Source organism: Sorex fumeus, unplaced genomic scaffold, assembly GCF_029834395.1.
Source record: "Sorex fumeus unplaced genomic scaffold, SorFum_2.1 ptg000003l, whole genome shotgun sequence".
Taxonomy (NCBI): Eukaryota; Metazoa; Chordata; class Mammalia; order Eulipotyphla; family Soricidae; genus Sorex; species Sorex fumeus.
In genome coordinates, this window is record NW_026606060.1 from 44,069,443 (window position 1) to 44,085,469 (window position 16,027).

Below are 16,027 nucleotides of genomic sequence, written 5' to 3' on the forward strand. Positions count from 1 at the left end.
AATGTCATTTTACAAGACTGACACCCAAGGACAGTAGAGTCAGGGCCAGGAATATTGCTCCAAGGTTGGTAGCCTGCCTCATGAGCTGGGGGAGAAGGCAGCTAGAATAGAGAAGGAATCACTAAGTCAATGATGGTTGAAGGGATGGTTTGGGATCGGAGATGTGTGCTGAGAGTAGAAAGAGGACAAAAATGTGATAACCTCTCAGTATTTGTATTGCAAACCATAATGCCCCAAAGTAGAGAGAGAGTAAGAGAGAAATTGTTGCCATAGAGGGAGGGGTGGTATGGGGGGGATACTGGGGACATTGGTAGTGGAAAGTGTGCACTCATGGAGGGATGGGTGTTTGATCATTGTATCACTCCAACTCAAACTGAAAGCTTTGTAACTGTATCTCACGGTGATTCAATTGAAAAAAAAGAAAGATTTGTCCCTTTACAAAGAAATCTGGGAGCTAGAGAGATAGTATGGCGGGTAGGCCTCTGAATGCAGCTGACCTGGGTTCCATCCCCAGCACTCTCTATGGTCCCCTGAACCTCCCCAGGAGTGTTCCCCAAGAACTAACCCAGAATTTCCCTGAGTATTGACAGGCATGGAACAAAAACAAACAAAATAATTTTAAAAATCTGGCACTTTATGCCATTTTTTCTCTTATTAACAAAGATATAGAGCACATAGTTCTGGGGGGTTAAATTTACTCATCAAACTATAAACTGTGTGGCCTTAAGGAAATGATTTAATTTGTTTCTTGATGTGCAGAATGGACACCGAATGGCACATATTTACGTTTTTAGACAGATAAATTATGAAATACATGCATACCTTCTACAGTACATACATTATAATATATACATACAGAGAATTAAGTAAAGTTTGTGTTCATTTAGTCTTTACTATCTAGAGTCAGAGATGTGACTTCAGTGGTAGATACATGTGCTGCAAGTTTGAGACTCAGGGTTCCAACTCTGCACAGCACGCCCCTCCCCCTACCCTTAGCACTAGACATGCCTGAGAATTGCGCTTGGCCCTCGTTTCCACCACTGTCTGCCCCATGTCCTGGGCTGCCCCGGCTGGGCAAGCGGCCGGGGCCCACCCTGAACGTGGGCGGCTAGGGGAAGAGCCGTCGGGGCCTCCCCCTGGCTGCCTCTTAACGAATTTATGCAGGGTACAGTTACAAATTTATGAAATTTCGCGTTTTCATTACAGTCATACAATTATCATTTACCATCTCTCCACCAGTGCACATTCCCTCCCACCAATGTTCCCAGCATCCCTCCCATCACCCCCACTCTATCCCCCACCACCCGTCTCAGCGTGGGGCATTCCTTTTTATTCTCTCTTCTTTTGGGTGTTGTGGTTCACAATAGAGGTACTCTGAGCGGCCATCATGTTCACCCTATAGTCTACTTTCAGCAGGCATCTTTCAACCTGAATGGGTCCTCCCAACATCCTTTACTTTGGGACCCCATTCTTGATGAAATTGACTTCAGTTTACTTAAAAATTATACAATTAAGACAGTTGTGGTCCATCCATTGTTCTTTTGATCTCCCTTCCACTCTTTACAATTTGGGTAGGATTTCCATTTTGCTCTAAGAAAATTTAACTATGAAGTCTTCCAGTTAATTATGTACCAAAGTCAGAAACAAATTCTCCATGTACACAGAAAAAAATAGCATTGAACTCTTTTCAGAAGCAATGCCCTGTACTTGTCTTTTCAGCAAAAATTCCCAACCTAAAAATAAAGGGGGACGGGGTGTAGAAGAGACGTTTGAAAACCCAGTTGAACTTCTTTCTCCACCCTGAGAAGACTTTTTCCTCAAAAGAGTATCTATCTAGTTTGATGGTTTCTGATGCTCCCAACTCCGCAGTGAAACTAAGTGGAAGCAAGACCACGTGTTTGAAATCAGCTTATGCTGAACAGGAAGACGCTTATGCTTTGGGGATTATTTCCTAAATCTTTCTGAGACTACTGCCTGGTTTTCAAAAATATTGCCTGGTTATCTGTGCTCCGTGGTTTCCTCTTTAGGAATAACTCTTTCCTAAACTAACGTCCACATAACATCTTCTGTTACTGTGGGCTTTCTCAGACCCGTCTTTGGTAGCAATCGCCACAATTCTACTTTTCCTTGAAGTATGTCATTCTTAGCATCAGCTTACCATGCTGTAGGGTCCTAGAAAGGTCAGAGTCAGGGACCCCCCCAACTCTGTTCACTCCCTCCAGCACTCCCAGACTAAACCCATTTAAGTTCGCCCCTTAATTGTAACCAACTGCCTGGCACATAGTGGGCAGTGTGAGAGCAAATGAATGACAAAAGGGCAGCTGCCTAGGGCTGACATCCTGCTCCAGGAAATCCAAGGCTGCAGCTCCCGCCCGGGCGCCGCCAACACCCCCAACCCCGCTAGCCCCTAGTCCTGCCCTTACCACCCCACTGGGACTCAGCCAGAGCCTGCGGCCACCACCCGGGGGCGGGACTTCCGGCCGCTCAAGTTGAAGAGTCCCGGCGGGAGCCGGAAGCGCCTCGCTGGAGCGGGCTGCGCCGTGGCCCCCCGTGTGCCGCGGTCCCGAGGTGAGGTTCCGGAGGGCCTGGGGTCAGCTGGCGGTCGCCCGCCCGCCCTCCGTGGCCTGGCACTTTCCTGACCTCTGGCCTACCGCGCGGTGGGGACTGCTCGAAGGTTCCCGGGCTCGGCGCGCCTGGCCCGTTGGACGCGCGGGACGGTTGCCGGGCAGGGGCGCGGCGGCGCGCAGGGCGCGGAAGTGTCCGGGAAGCCGCGGGCCCGCGCCCCTCCGGCCGCCGCCGCCTCCGGGGGGCCCGCGGGGGTGGCCCAGGTCTGCCGGGCCAGGGGCGGCTGCGCTAGGGTGTGCGGGTGTGTGTGTGGGGTGGGGGGGGCGGGGAGGAGGGCAAGTTGGCGGCGTCTCCTCCGCTCCCTCTTTTTTTTGTTTTTGGGGGAGGGTGGAGGAGGGCGAGGGGCGGTCTCCGGTGCAGCTGGAGCTCCCCCCCACCCCCACGCCTTCCTGAAAGGAACTCCGCGCTGCAGTTGCCTTGCAAAGTGCTCGTTTCGGATGAACCAAAGTTGGAGAAGTTTGTCTTTGTGGAAGCCGGGCGTTGTGGCGGCCGCCACTCGTCGCCGCGCGCTCCCCAGCAGCTCTGTGCTCTGGGGCCAGCCGTGCGTCCTGACAGCTCCCATGCCCCGGGCCCCTAGTTTCTAGAGGCGATACCCGGGATCCTGCCCTTCCTCAAGTTCCAGGGCTCGGTTCTCCGCGAAACGCCCGGGGGGCGTTGAGGGGCGCGGCCCGGGCACCGCTGTCAGTGGAGGAAACTGACGAGCAGTTGCCCCAGCGGCGGGCTTGGGTGCTGTATCCCAGGCTCGGGGCGGGAAGCAGATCTTTGGGACCACCTTTTTCCCGAGTCCAGGCTTCAAACCTTCTTTCCACTGTGGTGATGTAAGATTCTAGCAAGAAAGAACTTTTGGATTGTGCTCACCGGGCTCAGAGATGGACGTTCCAACAACTTGTGCCTCCCCGAAGGGCACACGTGATCACACACGTGAAGGTGTCAATTGCAAACACTGTGCTGTCTCAATTTTCAGCCGGTGGCTAAGGCAGAACATTGAGAAAAGATGCTTTCTGGCTAATGAACAGCGCCTCATGAGCCACAGGAGGGACAGTTTTAGCTCTTTTGGGTTAATTTGGCTACCACACTAGATGGTGTGGGAGGCTTCTCTAGATTTTGTTGGGAGGCAGGAAAGAGGTCAGGGCGTGCCCCTTTGGTGCACTTGGGCGTCTTGATGTACAGGGATGGGACCTGGGATCCACCCCTTTGAATTATCTCCCCGGCCCAGTTATAGCCGTTTAATAAACACATAAAATATCTATTTTGGGGTCTCTTGAGAATCAGAATGCCTTATAATATATCCTGTCTTTAATTCGCTTTTTGAAATAGGGTATGCTTGAAAGTATTGTCTTGTTAATGTCCTGGGACATCACTTATGCTGTATTCCTGTGGTGTCCATAATAGGAAAGCAGATGGTGTGTTTCCAGCAGACCTTTCTCCCGTGTATTTTGAACAGTTCTTTCTCAGTTACAATGCATTACTAGCTGCTCTTTAAAGGGTAAACTAAGCTCAGCTTCTTGGCCTTGTCTCTCAGAATGCCTTGGTTGCCAGAATTAATGTTTGAAATATACAGTGTTAACAAATAATAGAGCAAGGGCATTGTGGGCCAGGTATTGGTTAAGGAATTAAGTGTCATCACTTTGGCCATTTGGAGTTTTGGGGGAGAACTGATTGGATTGGGCTGTTGCATTTTGAAAGGTAGATGATGAGGTTACCCAGTCAAAGGTTTCTTGTTGAGTACAGAGTGTGTGCTAGGATCTTTTTAAGACTCTAGTTAGCCGGAAGGAATCACTGTTCTTGGGTTCTTTGTTCATATTAGAAGCAGATATGAGAATTGGAAGATATGCCATTAAAAAACCCCAAACTGAATTACCCCCAGGATAGTAGGATGTAAAAGTCACCTGGGATGGGGCTGCTTTAGCCATGGTGGTCAGGGAAAGCCTTTCTGAGGAGGAGACACAGGGCTGAAGACGGAAAGGAAAAGGCTGTGAGGAATCTAGGGAAAGGAGGCGGCCAAGTAGTAGGTCGGTGTCAGATCTGAAGGCAAGAAGATTCCTGAACAGGAGCAACTCAACCCAGAATGGCTGAGGGTTAGTCCAGGGCCAGGTCACATTCAGGGCTCGCTAAGGAGGCAGGATTTCATTGCTGTTGCCTTGGAGAGCCGTTGAGAGGGTCATGAAAGAGACTACAGTCTGAGTGTTATTTTTAATGTTGTGGGTCACAGCCAGCTGTGCTCAGGGAACTTCATGGCGGTGGTGCCTGGGTTTGAGGTTTCAGGTGGTGTTCCTGGCATGGATTCTGGATCTTCTGCCTGCAAGTGAAGCTTTCCCAACTCCTGACGCTGTGGTGAGTGCACTGTCTGTGGTGAAAGTGGGCATGGAGACCCACTTGTTTAAGGTTTGATGCCACTTTATTATTATTATTATTATCTATCCTTAATTGTTTCAAAAATTGTTTTAAACCACTTGTAGGTGCAGCCATGCAGGAAAACCTCAGATTTGCTTCATCGGGAGATGATGTTAAAATATGGGATGCTTCGGTTTTTATGTTGGTGGATAAGTTCAACCCCCACACATCGCCACATGGAATTAGTTCACTGTGTTGGAGCAGCAATAGTATCCTTTTTTAGAAAGAGGAAAATTATTTTCTGAGGTTGGGTCATCGATATCAAAGAAACTTCTGCATGTGGCCCAGAATGAAAATCCATTTTGCATAATTATAAAGGATGAAGTTGGAGTTTAATAAATATGAATGCACACTGACAATTATTTTCTGTTGCTTTCATTTAAAATAAATGTGATTGAAATCCACTACATTGAAAAACAATGATTTAGGGTGTGTGTGTCTGTATGCATATATATATATAGAGAGAGAGAGATAGATACACATATATAGACACACATATACACATATAGATTTAGATATATATAGACACATCTATATATGTGTGTGTATATACATACATATATATGTATGTATTTAGATTTTAGAGCCAGACTTGGAGAATTTTGTTATCAGCAGTTTGCTATTGAATCAATTGGAATAATGTAGGCAATGGTTAAGGAAACTTGTGAAGTCTTTTGAATGAGTTTTTGCATCTTATATTTGATTATTTGTGGATCTGGGCTTGAAATTAAAGGCAACTTAATTGACAAAAGCAGAGATTGGTGAAGGAATTTAAAATCGTACAATATCCCCACCTTACTGATGTACTGTCTTTCTTGTCCTTTTTGTGATGAAAATAGACACTTTTCCCAGATTGTCCAGTTTGAACTCTGCTGTGCTTGCTTATATTTGTGCTTATACTCTCCTTGTCTTAGTAAGCTACTGAGTGTGGATAAAATTAGTGAAGGGGTGAAATGGGCAAGTCACGTTTACAGCCTAGAACACTTGATGTAATTCTTTTCACCTGGGGACTATGCTGTGGCGTGCAGGATATTTCAAACCTTGGCCGCTACTCACCAGGTTCTACTTGCTCACTGTTACGACAACCAAATTTGTCTTCAGAATTGCCAGATGTCACCTGGGTTCAGCAAACCCTATTTGGGATCCCTGTTATAAAGTACTCATCAGCTGTAGTGTGCTTGAAATTACTGTTAACTCATGAAACTCTTAAGCAAAATGAAGTTTTGACACACACGTTCTTACCAATACCACAGTATTAAAATTCTGCTTCCTGATGAAGGTAAAACCTTTTTGTTTTGGGGGGGCTGCAACCCGTGGTTTTTAGGGACTAAATCCAGCGTGGACGTCTCCCTGCCTCTGAAAGCTGTAAAATGTGACTAATACAGATGGGCCGAAATTTTCATAACCCTGTCCCTATAAATATCTTAACAAAATGATCAATTTCCTGATTGCTTCAATTTACATATTCATCATGAGTTTAATTCACTTAGCTTGGATTCCAAGAGTGGTGTTAATAGTTAGGTTTCATGGAGATTAGTTTTCTATTTGATGGTCCTCTAATATTCTTTACTTTCTAATGACTTCTAACACTAAAAGGGAAATGAAAGGACTATCTTTATTACCCTTTATTTCTCTTCAGTTAGGGAAAAAGTAGTAGGATACTAGAAAAAGAAAAGACTAAGGGGGAAAAATTGATTTTTGTTTTTTTAGTGCTATAATATCTTTGGAGTGGAAAGGTATGATTCTGTTAAATCATATATCAAAATAAAATCATAATCCATGGTCAGTTTACAAAATATTTAAATTATTATGCAAATTAGGCAGTAATACAGTCAAGACATTATTTATTAAAAAGTATAAACTAGAATAGCTGGTTTGACTTTGAAATTGTTTTTAATTAGAGAATTCTAAACTTTCTTGGTTTATTTCCGCCTTCTTAGAAAAATATAATCAGTTAGCATCCACCTGGAAATTTACCTCCTTTAAATTTCATCAGCAGAAAGCGCCCCCTTACAGCTTCCCAGGACTAGGGGCATCTGCTACCCCCTGGTCTGTTCAACACAGACCTGGTGTTGGGGACCAAGAGGCCCCATTATTGCCCTACTTTGGGAAAAACTGGGTTAGGTCTTGGAGCTGTGTTGCTAAAAAATGTAAAAAAGTTTTGATATTTTACTTTGTTTCATAACTTTTGTTTTTTAAAATGCATGTTTTGTGGCCACTGATTGTTCTACTCATAATTTAAATTTCTAATTCAAGATTCTATCTTATTTTTATTAATCTTTTGTTTTTGTTTTTGGGCCATACCAGGTGGGTGGTCAGGGGGTTACTTCTGGCTCTGCACTTAGGAATTACTCCTGGTAGTGCTTTGGGGACAATATGGGATGCCCGGAATTGAACCTGTGTTGGCTTTGTGCAAGGCACATGCTCTACCTCACTGTACTATTGGTCTGGTCCCTCAAGATTCAATTTTAAATGTTACAAATCAAATTTAAAGTTGAACATTTAAAATAGAATTCCTCCTTAGCACAGAGCTGCTATTTGGCTGCATTTACATTTCTTCCTTTTACTGTAGTATTTATTAACATTGTCACAGAAGTTCCAATTCTGCTAAATATCAGGCTTTAATTTGCAGTGAAAAAATAGGAGATTCACGTACTCATTTCTTAGCCTAGATTGAATCAAGCCTGGCATTAATAAATAAATATCTCAAACAGCTTTCATAGATGAAAAGACTGATACTTGCTGATGTTGCTTTTATCATGCTTTCATTCTCGAAGGTTAAAATTAGACCTTCTGGCCTACTCTATGGAAATGGAGTAGTATTTCACATGGTTTAAATAGCTTTCAAGTGATTGTGAAGCCAGAAAGGACATTTCTTCCCTGCGGTAGTAGTGAAGAGAATTAGTCTAAGTAATTAGTAATCTGAACCATTTTTGGAAGCAGTGTATATGCTATTTTCATTTACTTGTCTCCTTTGGTGTGCTTGCTTTTATCGTAAGTTTTCTAATGATGGCCTAGTACTCAGGATGCTCATGGATTGTTTGATGTTCCATAACTCTTCATTTAGATAACTTTCTAGTGACAGCATCTTCCAATGGTGACAAAATAGTGGTTTCAAATTGCAAGTGTAAACCTGTTCCACTTTTAGAGTTTGGTGAAGGGGTAAGTAATGTTTTTTTTTTTGTTTTTTCGATTAAAAAATCTTGGTTTTAGTTGGATGGTAATCGCTAATTTAGTGTGGTGCTTGCAAGTAAATATAAGGTATTTGTGTATTATTTTCAGTTTCCTAGTAGTACTGTAAAACAGTTGTACTTATAGATGAGATACATACTGAAACATCTTTAGGTAAAATGCTAGTGTATCCTAAGGAAGTAATCAGGACTTAGTTTGTCAAGTGAGTATTGCTTTCTTGTTTCCCCTTTGTGGGAGGTTCCCTGATACTGTTGCCCTATTGTAGGGCTGTATACCTCCAAGGTCACTGACTTGACTTGATAGAATCCTGATACATCACCCTAAACTTGCTTATCTTGGACTCAGGACTCTGAGCTTCTGTGCACCCTGATAGTATCAAGGGGTCTTGCCTGAGCCTCCTCAAGCTTTTCTGGAGATGACGTTATCAAAATGAACTTTGAGTCCAGAGCATTTCAATGAAACTTCCACTGCCTAGAGTTTTCTATTAGCCCTATTGATTCAGGATATCGCCGGTTTCACTTCACTCACACACATAGCTTGAAAACCTGTTGCTTTTAAGAATAAAATAGGCTCTAAATAAAAGGGCATATACTTGGTGGCTTGCTCTTTACTTCACTTTCAAAGTTTTTACAAAATACCTTAAATTATTATAAATTATCATGATTTTACACAGATTAAGCTCTGGAGAATACAGCAAGACAGTGGAATAAGTTGATCAAGGGTGAAAAGAATTCAGGAGTTCTTGTTCTTCCCTAGAGATATCTGGTGGTCTTGAGCCAGACACCAGATTTGGCTCACAAGTGTTGAAGACCAACGCATTAGCCTTTAGAATCAGTAGGGGGATTTGCCCTCCCCCCAAGTTTTATATTTTGTAAAAATTTAAAATATAATAGAATGTTCACATGTCTGACAATTTGAAGGATTTGGTGAAATCTTCACGTTTCCTGCACAAGAAAACACAGAAACATACAGAACGATATTATTGAGAGGTGTTATTGTTGAAATTTGAATCTCCTTTCATTCAGTTTCCTTATGAAAGATTCTGTGAACAATTGGTTCTTTAGCTATTAAGTAAAATATTTCTTCCTGAGATAGGGAAAGAGAGAGAGAGTGCTTTGAGAGAACACAGGCATCTCCAGAGTGAAAGCAAAAAAAAAAAAACCCACAATTTTCCAGCCTGGAGTGATAGTACAGCAGGTAAAGGCGCTTGCCTTACAAGCTGCTAACCTGAGTTTCACCCCACTCACTACGTATGGTTCCCCAAGTCCCACCAGGAGTGATCCCTGAGCACTGCTAAGTATATGACCCCCCTCCAACCCCCCCCAATTATATAATAAGAGAAAAGTAGATAAATTAAAAATAAGCTAGTGAAAAAAAAAAACCCTAGAAAATTTTTTTATACTATGTTGACAGTCTTTGCTCCATAGGATCTAAAGCCTATCATTTATCACTCACTTGCCAATTGAGACCTGGGAAAAATATGATTTTCCAGCCTGGGAAACTAAGATTCTACCCCACTTGCTTTTAGCTTTTAAAGAGGAATTTAAACTCATATTTTATTTTGCTTTTCACCTCCTTAAGCAGATTGTAATGAGTAGTAGTATTATAAGAATAGGTCTATTTAACCTAAAGTGGTATGCTGTATAACCAAGAGATTTCACCAGTTTTCTTTTTTTTTAATTTTAAAACTGTACTTGGTGTCTTGGGTACAGGTTTCCTGGAATGACCCCACACTTTACATTAATTATTGAAGCTCATTAGTTACATTAATAATATATTAACATAAAAATATCTTATATCATCAGGGTAGGCCATCTGTACAATAGGTTTAGTTTTGAATCTGTAAGAGTAATTTGCTTTGATGAATGAAAGATCCCAGTATTTTAATCTTTGGTGGATACCATTTTTGTCTTTTAGAGGTTATTTTGATAGTTTGTAGCAAACTCTTATTTGTAGAGATAATTGGATTTTAGATCTTACTGGTTTAGGTCAAAGTCAGATTCCTAGGATGGTGCCTGCAAAGAAATTATAATCCCTCTACTGACACATTGATCCAATGTGCTTCTGATATTTTATCATTGTTAAAAATTTTGACTTTCGGTCAAAATGTCAGGTTTGGAGAAACCTGGGGGTGAGCAGGTGGGGGAGGGCTCGGCAGAGTGGGTTTCTACAACCTTTTAAGAATTTGCTGCTCTTGGACAGAGGTGTGTAGACCCAAGTTAAGAATGGTAGATTTAGTTTTTTACATCTCATTCTTCAGATGAAGAAACGGGCATGGAAAGGTGAAAGGACATTATAAACCTTATTAGCTTGCCTTGTTTTACTAAATCCCAATCTGTTCCCTTTGGAATTCATTTCTCTGTTTCTTCCCTATGGCATTCAGCTGTACTCAGGAACAATCAATGTAACAACATAAAGTGTCTACAAGTTAAGTGGGGCAAACAGTCATGCGGTGTGTATTTAGCTAGGCACACCAGAGAGATGACAGCCATAGATATTTGGAAGAAAAAGAGTGTTTTTTTCTGATTAAAAATTTAATAGCCTGTATTTTTCATCATTTGTGCTTTAATATTTATCGACTTTGGATATGGACTTTTTATGAAACTGACATTCTGTTGGGAGACATAATAAACTAGCCAACCAAATACCTAGATCGTAATAAGTTATGCCGAAAATGAAATGCATTAAAGGAGCAAGTCAATTTAGGTGGCCAAGGGAGGGAGGTCTTCTAAGATCTAACAATCAAGTTGGTTTCTATTGATCAAAAAATGCCTTCTTTTGCCGAGTTCAGGGAATTACATTTCAAGCAAAGGAGAATAAACTGTGTAGAAATCTTAAAACACAGTCCTGTGCTATTTAAGGAATGGGAAAAAGGAGTTCAGTGTTGCTTAAGAATTAGTGGGGCCAGGAAGACAATGAGAGATGAGGGGCTAAGCAATAGGATTTTAAAGCAGAAGTATAATGAGTTTGGAATAACATGTGTGATTGAAAGCCACTGAGAACTTTTATGGGAGCGGCATAATTTAGTCATTTAGTTTTGTGGTGCTGGGGATCATCATACTCAAGGCCTTCCACATGTGAAGCCTGTGCTCTTCTTCCATCAGCCACCTCCTCAGCAATAACTTTTTTTTAAAGGTCACCTGATGAATGAAGCAGAGCTTGTAAGGAAGTTGAGGTAGAAGCAGGGCAATCAATTTAGAAAACTGCCATTGTGGTTGAATGGGATTTGGATTTGGACATTAGGGGGTATTAGTGATAGGGACATCAGATTTAATTTGGACTTGGCATTTAGAGAACTAAATGATAAATCAGAGGGAATAACAATAGACATTAACAGGAGCTGAAGCGATAGTACTGCAGGTAGGGCATTTGCCTTGCACGTGGCTGATCTGGGTTCGATTCCCAGCATCTCATATTTTTCTTAAAAAAAAGAAAAAAATAGGAATCATTAGGGTACCTCTGGAGTTTGGTCTCAAGAAACTGGATAAATGTTTTGCTTGTAGACATAGGAAAAAGTGTCAAGTCAGGTTCTGATGGCCTGATATTTGAGACTAGAGTTTCTTAGGGGAAGATTTCCTGCAAATAGTGTGACTTTTTTTTTATTTTAATAAAACTTTACCCTCTGGGACTACATTAGACATTGCCCAAGTTTATACTAAGTAAGGGGACTAATTTAGACATTTTTCAAAATCTGCTCTGCCTTTACTATTTTTAAGCTGTGAGTTGAATTCAGTTGGAGATATTCTGTGGAAGTGCAAGAACTGGTTTTATTAAAGGGAGATGTTCAAAGCAAGTAAGCCCTGAAGGGAGACCCAGAACTTGATATTGTTTCCTGAGCTTCCACTGTCCCCTCTGTTCTCTGCTAGAGAAAGCAGATAGTGACTGCTTTCCTCAAACCCTTTTGGAACCCCTTAAGAACTGTTGTATTCTGGTGGAAGATGAGAGGTTAATCTTTGAACAAGGATTATCTTGTTCATAGCATTTAATTGAAATATTTATCAAATGCTTATTCTGTGTTGCATGAGACTTCAAAGTCAACTACATAGTATTAACTAAGGGTAACTTTTTTTCCCCCCTAACAGCAAAAGCAGACATGTGTCAGTTTGAATTCCACTTCTATGTATTTGGTAAGCGGAGGCCTAAATAGCACAGTTAATATTTGGGATTTAAAGTCAAAACGAATTCATCGATCTCTTAAGGTAAGTAACTTTATGTATACAAAAAATTGAATTTTTTGTGATATATTTAGAATTGTGCTATTTCTTTACTTTTGAGCTCATGATAAACCCGATGCTTTATACATATATATATATATACATATATATATACATATTTATTTATTTTTTTAATTTGGGTGTGTCATAGTGGTGTTCAGGGCTTACTTCTGACTGTGCTCAGGAATTATTTGTGGCAGATTCAGAGGACCATATTGTGTGCCAGGGATTGAACCCAGGTCAGTTGCATACAAGGCAAATGCCCTGGACACTGTACTTACTATTGGTCTCACCTCAAGGTGCTTTAGAAATGAAGTGAGATTTATTTGAGAAAATTAAGATACAATTTATCCAAAATTAAATTTTATTTTGCTTTTCTTCCACGTCTATCATCAGTACATTTTATTATTTTTTAAAAACTTTCACTTAGCTTTTCACAGTATGCTGGTTGTAGTGAATTTTTTCCTGGAGTATATAGTTTTCATTGTCATCAGAGAATTTTACAATTGATAATTAAAAATATTAGCATTTTATGGTTTTGGAAAATGTCATTACATGAAAGCCTCTGAATGATCTTTGTTCTCCTTTTCACTATTGTGTTCTTTTAATGTTCTGAAATTTATTTTTAAAAATGAACTTAGATGTATACACACAAAGAAAGAAGTTCCTTTATTCAGTGCCTGTATTCTTCATTTTGACCTTAATTGGAATCAACCCATCAACTTGGTTTACTTATGCCCTCATCATATTATTTTTGAAGCAAATACCAGATATCGTTTTGTTTTATATATTCATGTCATTGAATTATTTCTTTGTGGGAACAATGTTTTTCTTTAACATTGATTTTCTCTTTGCTAACTTGAAATATAGTTCTATAATTGCTGTTTAAATTTTTAGCCTTGGAAATTCAATAGTATGAGAGATTCAAGGGAAATTGAAAATTTATAATAATGGGAATAGTTAGCATTTATTGAGTTCTGAGCCCACCAGTGCGCTTAACTAATTATTTAGTCTGTTTAACTCAGCAACACTGCAGAGTAGGTATTAGTCCTATGCCTAAATGGAGACGCTCAGACACAGATATTAGGAAGATTGTTAGTGTCGCATACCCAGTCATGGCAGAAGAAGGCGCAGCTTAGATTTTAGTCATTGTTTAGTCTATCTACAGGGATATACATACTATGAATAGGGAGTACCTGAGAGAATTGGGAAGTGATTAGAAAATGTCAGTGGTCAGTTTTGTCAGCTACTTGTCTTACATTTTTGGAAGCATTACTTACCTTACCCCACCCTTCCTTACTGCATGGCACAATTCTTGCTTTCCATCCTCAGCTTTCCCCGCTATTTCAGGTATGTTTCCTTTCTTTCATTATTTAAAGTTCTTTGACTGTTTCATTCCTTCCTTCGTTCACTTCTAAATTCTTTAATCTAGAAATTGTGATAGTGAAAAATCTAATGTTTGCTTTAGGATCTTGCCTCTGCTGGCTTATTTCTGGTAGCAACAGTTTCTGGTACTTAGTAGGTGCTTAGTAAATGTCTACTGGGTGGCTTACTTTCCACAGTTATTAAAAAGGAAGATCACCTGTCTTCCTCTTTATCAAAGCATATTGAATCCCATATTCTTCCCCTTGTTGGAGGACCCCTCACACAGTGTTCAGCGGGCCAGATAGTTCAGTACTAAGACCCAAGGATGGAGAGCTGCTTGGGTCTTGTGCTCCCAGGGACCACCAAGGCCAACTGGTGGTGCTGGCTGGGGTCGGGGGGTGGGTATGTTTAATGCCAAGATTCCAAATTGAGTCCCATGCAAACAAAATAATAGCGGAGTTATCTCCCTGACCCCTGGATCCCACTTTCTGAATCCTAAATAGTATTGATGCACTGACACTGATTAATCAGTTATTTTTTTCTTCTTTCATGTCCCCTCTCACCCACCAGGATATTATTTATTTGTATTTAAAAAAGGAATAAGTCACTCAAAATGCTTGATGAATCATTAGAAAAAGTTGTCATAGAAAGTGGAGTATTACATTTTGCAGTAGCAGTTTCTTTCGCCTCCAAGTTCTCTCTTATCTTTTCGTTAAGGTTGAACTTAAGCTTTATTATGTCTTCCATAAGATTCTTCTGTCAGTTCAGTTCACAGTGATGCCTCTTATCCTTTCTCTAATGCTTTGCCTCTTCCACTTATTTAGCATTTGTTCTTCCATTTTCATGTTAATTTAAATGTCCTGTCTTCTCAGTTGAATAGTGATACTCTCCTGGGCAGGGACTCTCATAATAGTCAACTTGCAATAAATGTTACTTGTCAGTGGAAGTGAATTCTTTAAGGTAGACATAATGCCATTTAGAAAATTACCTTTTCTTTTTGTCTCTTGTTTCAGAGTGCCTGATCATTACTCTGGTTATGAAAAATAAATCCTTCCATGAGAAGGGTTGGTATTGACTGGATGTTTTCCTAGTCAAATTGCATTTGAATAATTTTTTTAGATTATTTGAGAAAAGTTTTAAAGCAAATGATAAGTAAGGTTGATAAATGATATTTAATAAAACATGAAATTTACAAAAATGTTAAACTATGCTTTTGAGGGGTAAGTGACACTGTATTTATCTTCATTTATTTCATTTAGGATCATAAAGATGAAGTAACATGTGTAACATATAATTGGAATGATTCCTACATTGCTTCTGGATCTCTCAGTGGGGAAATTATTTTGCATAGTGTAACCACAAATTTATCTGCTACACCTTTTGGCCACGGTAGTAACCAGGTACAGTGTTGGGTTATTCAATAAAAGTTGATTAGTTAAATAATCATACCTATGTGATACAGTTGTTGTCAAAATTATTTGCCCAAAACTCTAGTTATTTTTCATTGTATTTAAAAATTTTCAGACAACATGCTAATTCGTACTTGACTTTGTTACATTCATTGTTATGTCATTAAATAGTTCAATGCTATTAGAATATAGCTGGGTATAAAAAAATACAAATAATTTCAATAGCCTAAGCCCAAGACACAAATATTAGTCTTTCTGTCACAGTAAGAGGGGTGCTGTATACCCTAAATATTGCCAATTATAAGATAGGTGCTTATGTTCATAAGTTCTCTGATCATTGGGTAATTTAGAATAATTAGACACAGGATAAATTTCATGGTCACGGTCCTCCCGTTGTTCATCAGTTTGCTCGAGCAGGCCCAGTAACGTCTCCATCGGAGACTTTGTTGTTACTGTGTTTGGCATATCGAATACGTCACGGGGAGCTTGCCAGGCTCTGCTGTGCGGGCAAGATACTCTCGGCAGCTTGCCGGGCTCTCCGAGAGGGGCGGAGGAATCGAACTCGGGTTGGCCATCTTGGCTGCGTGCAAGGCAAACGCCGTACCCGCTATGCTATCACTCCAGCCCAGGATAAATTTAGTTTTGATTTATATTTAAGTATAAGATAAAATATGTATTTCCGGTAAGTACCAGGAATACATATAAGAGAGTTTTTGTGAAGGAAATTTAGTCAATCAGCTATTTTTCTGTATAAAAAGTTGGGACTGGAGAGATAGTACAGTGGTGCTTGCCTTGCACACTGCCGACCCAGGTTTGATACCCAGCACT

General features: G+C 40.6%; 1 protein-coding gene across 4 annotated transcripts in view; it reads left to right on the forward strand.

Moving 5' to 3' along the window:
- The first annotated feature begins 2,537 nt into the window (after positions 1-2,537).
- The window catches only part of NEDD1 (NEDD1 gamma-tubulin ring complex targeting factor), a 56,131-nt gene continuing 42,641 nt past the window's right edge, over positions 2,538-16,027 (forward strand). Inside the window, exons 1-6 of one of the 4 annotated variants that reach the window (XM_056116994.1) lie at positions 2,538-2,568; positions 4,838-5,010; positions 5,085-5,228; positions 8,087-8,181; positions 12,294-12,410; positions 15,050-15,190. In XM_056116994.1, coding sequence (XP_055972969.1) covers positions 5,093-5,228; positions 8,087-8,181; positions 12,294-12,410; positions 15,050-15,190 — 489 coding nt within the window. In that variant the 5' untranslated portion in view covers positions 2,538-2,568; positions 4,838-5,010; positions 5,085-5,092. Of the gene's footprint in view, positions 2,569-2,694; positions 2,829-4,837; positions 5,011-5,084; positions 5,229-8,086; positions 8,182-12,293; positions 12,411-15,049; positions 15,191-16,027 lie in introns of those variants that run through there. The other 3 variants (XM_056116981.1, XM_056116985.1, XM_056117003.1) reach the window with 3 other exon arrangements.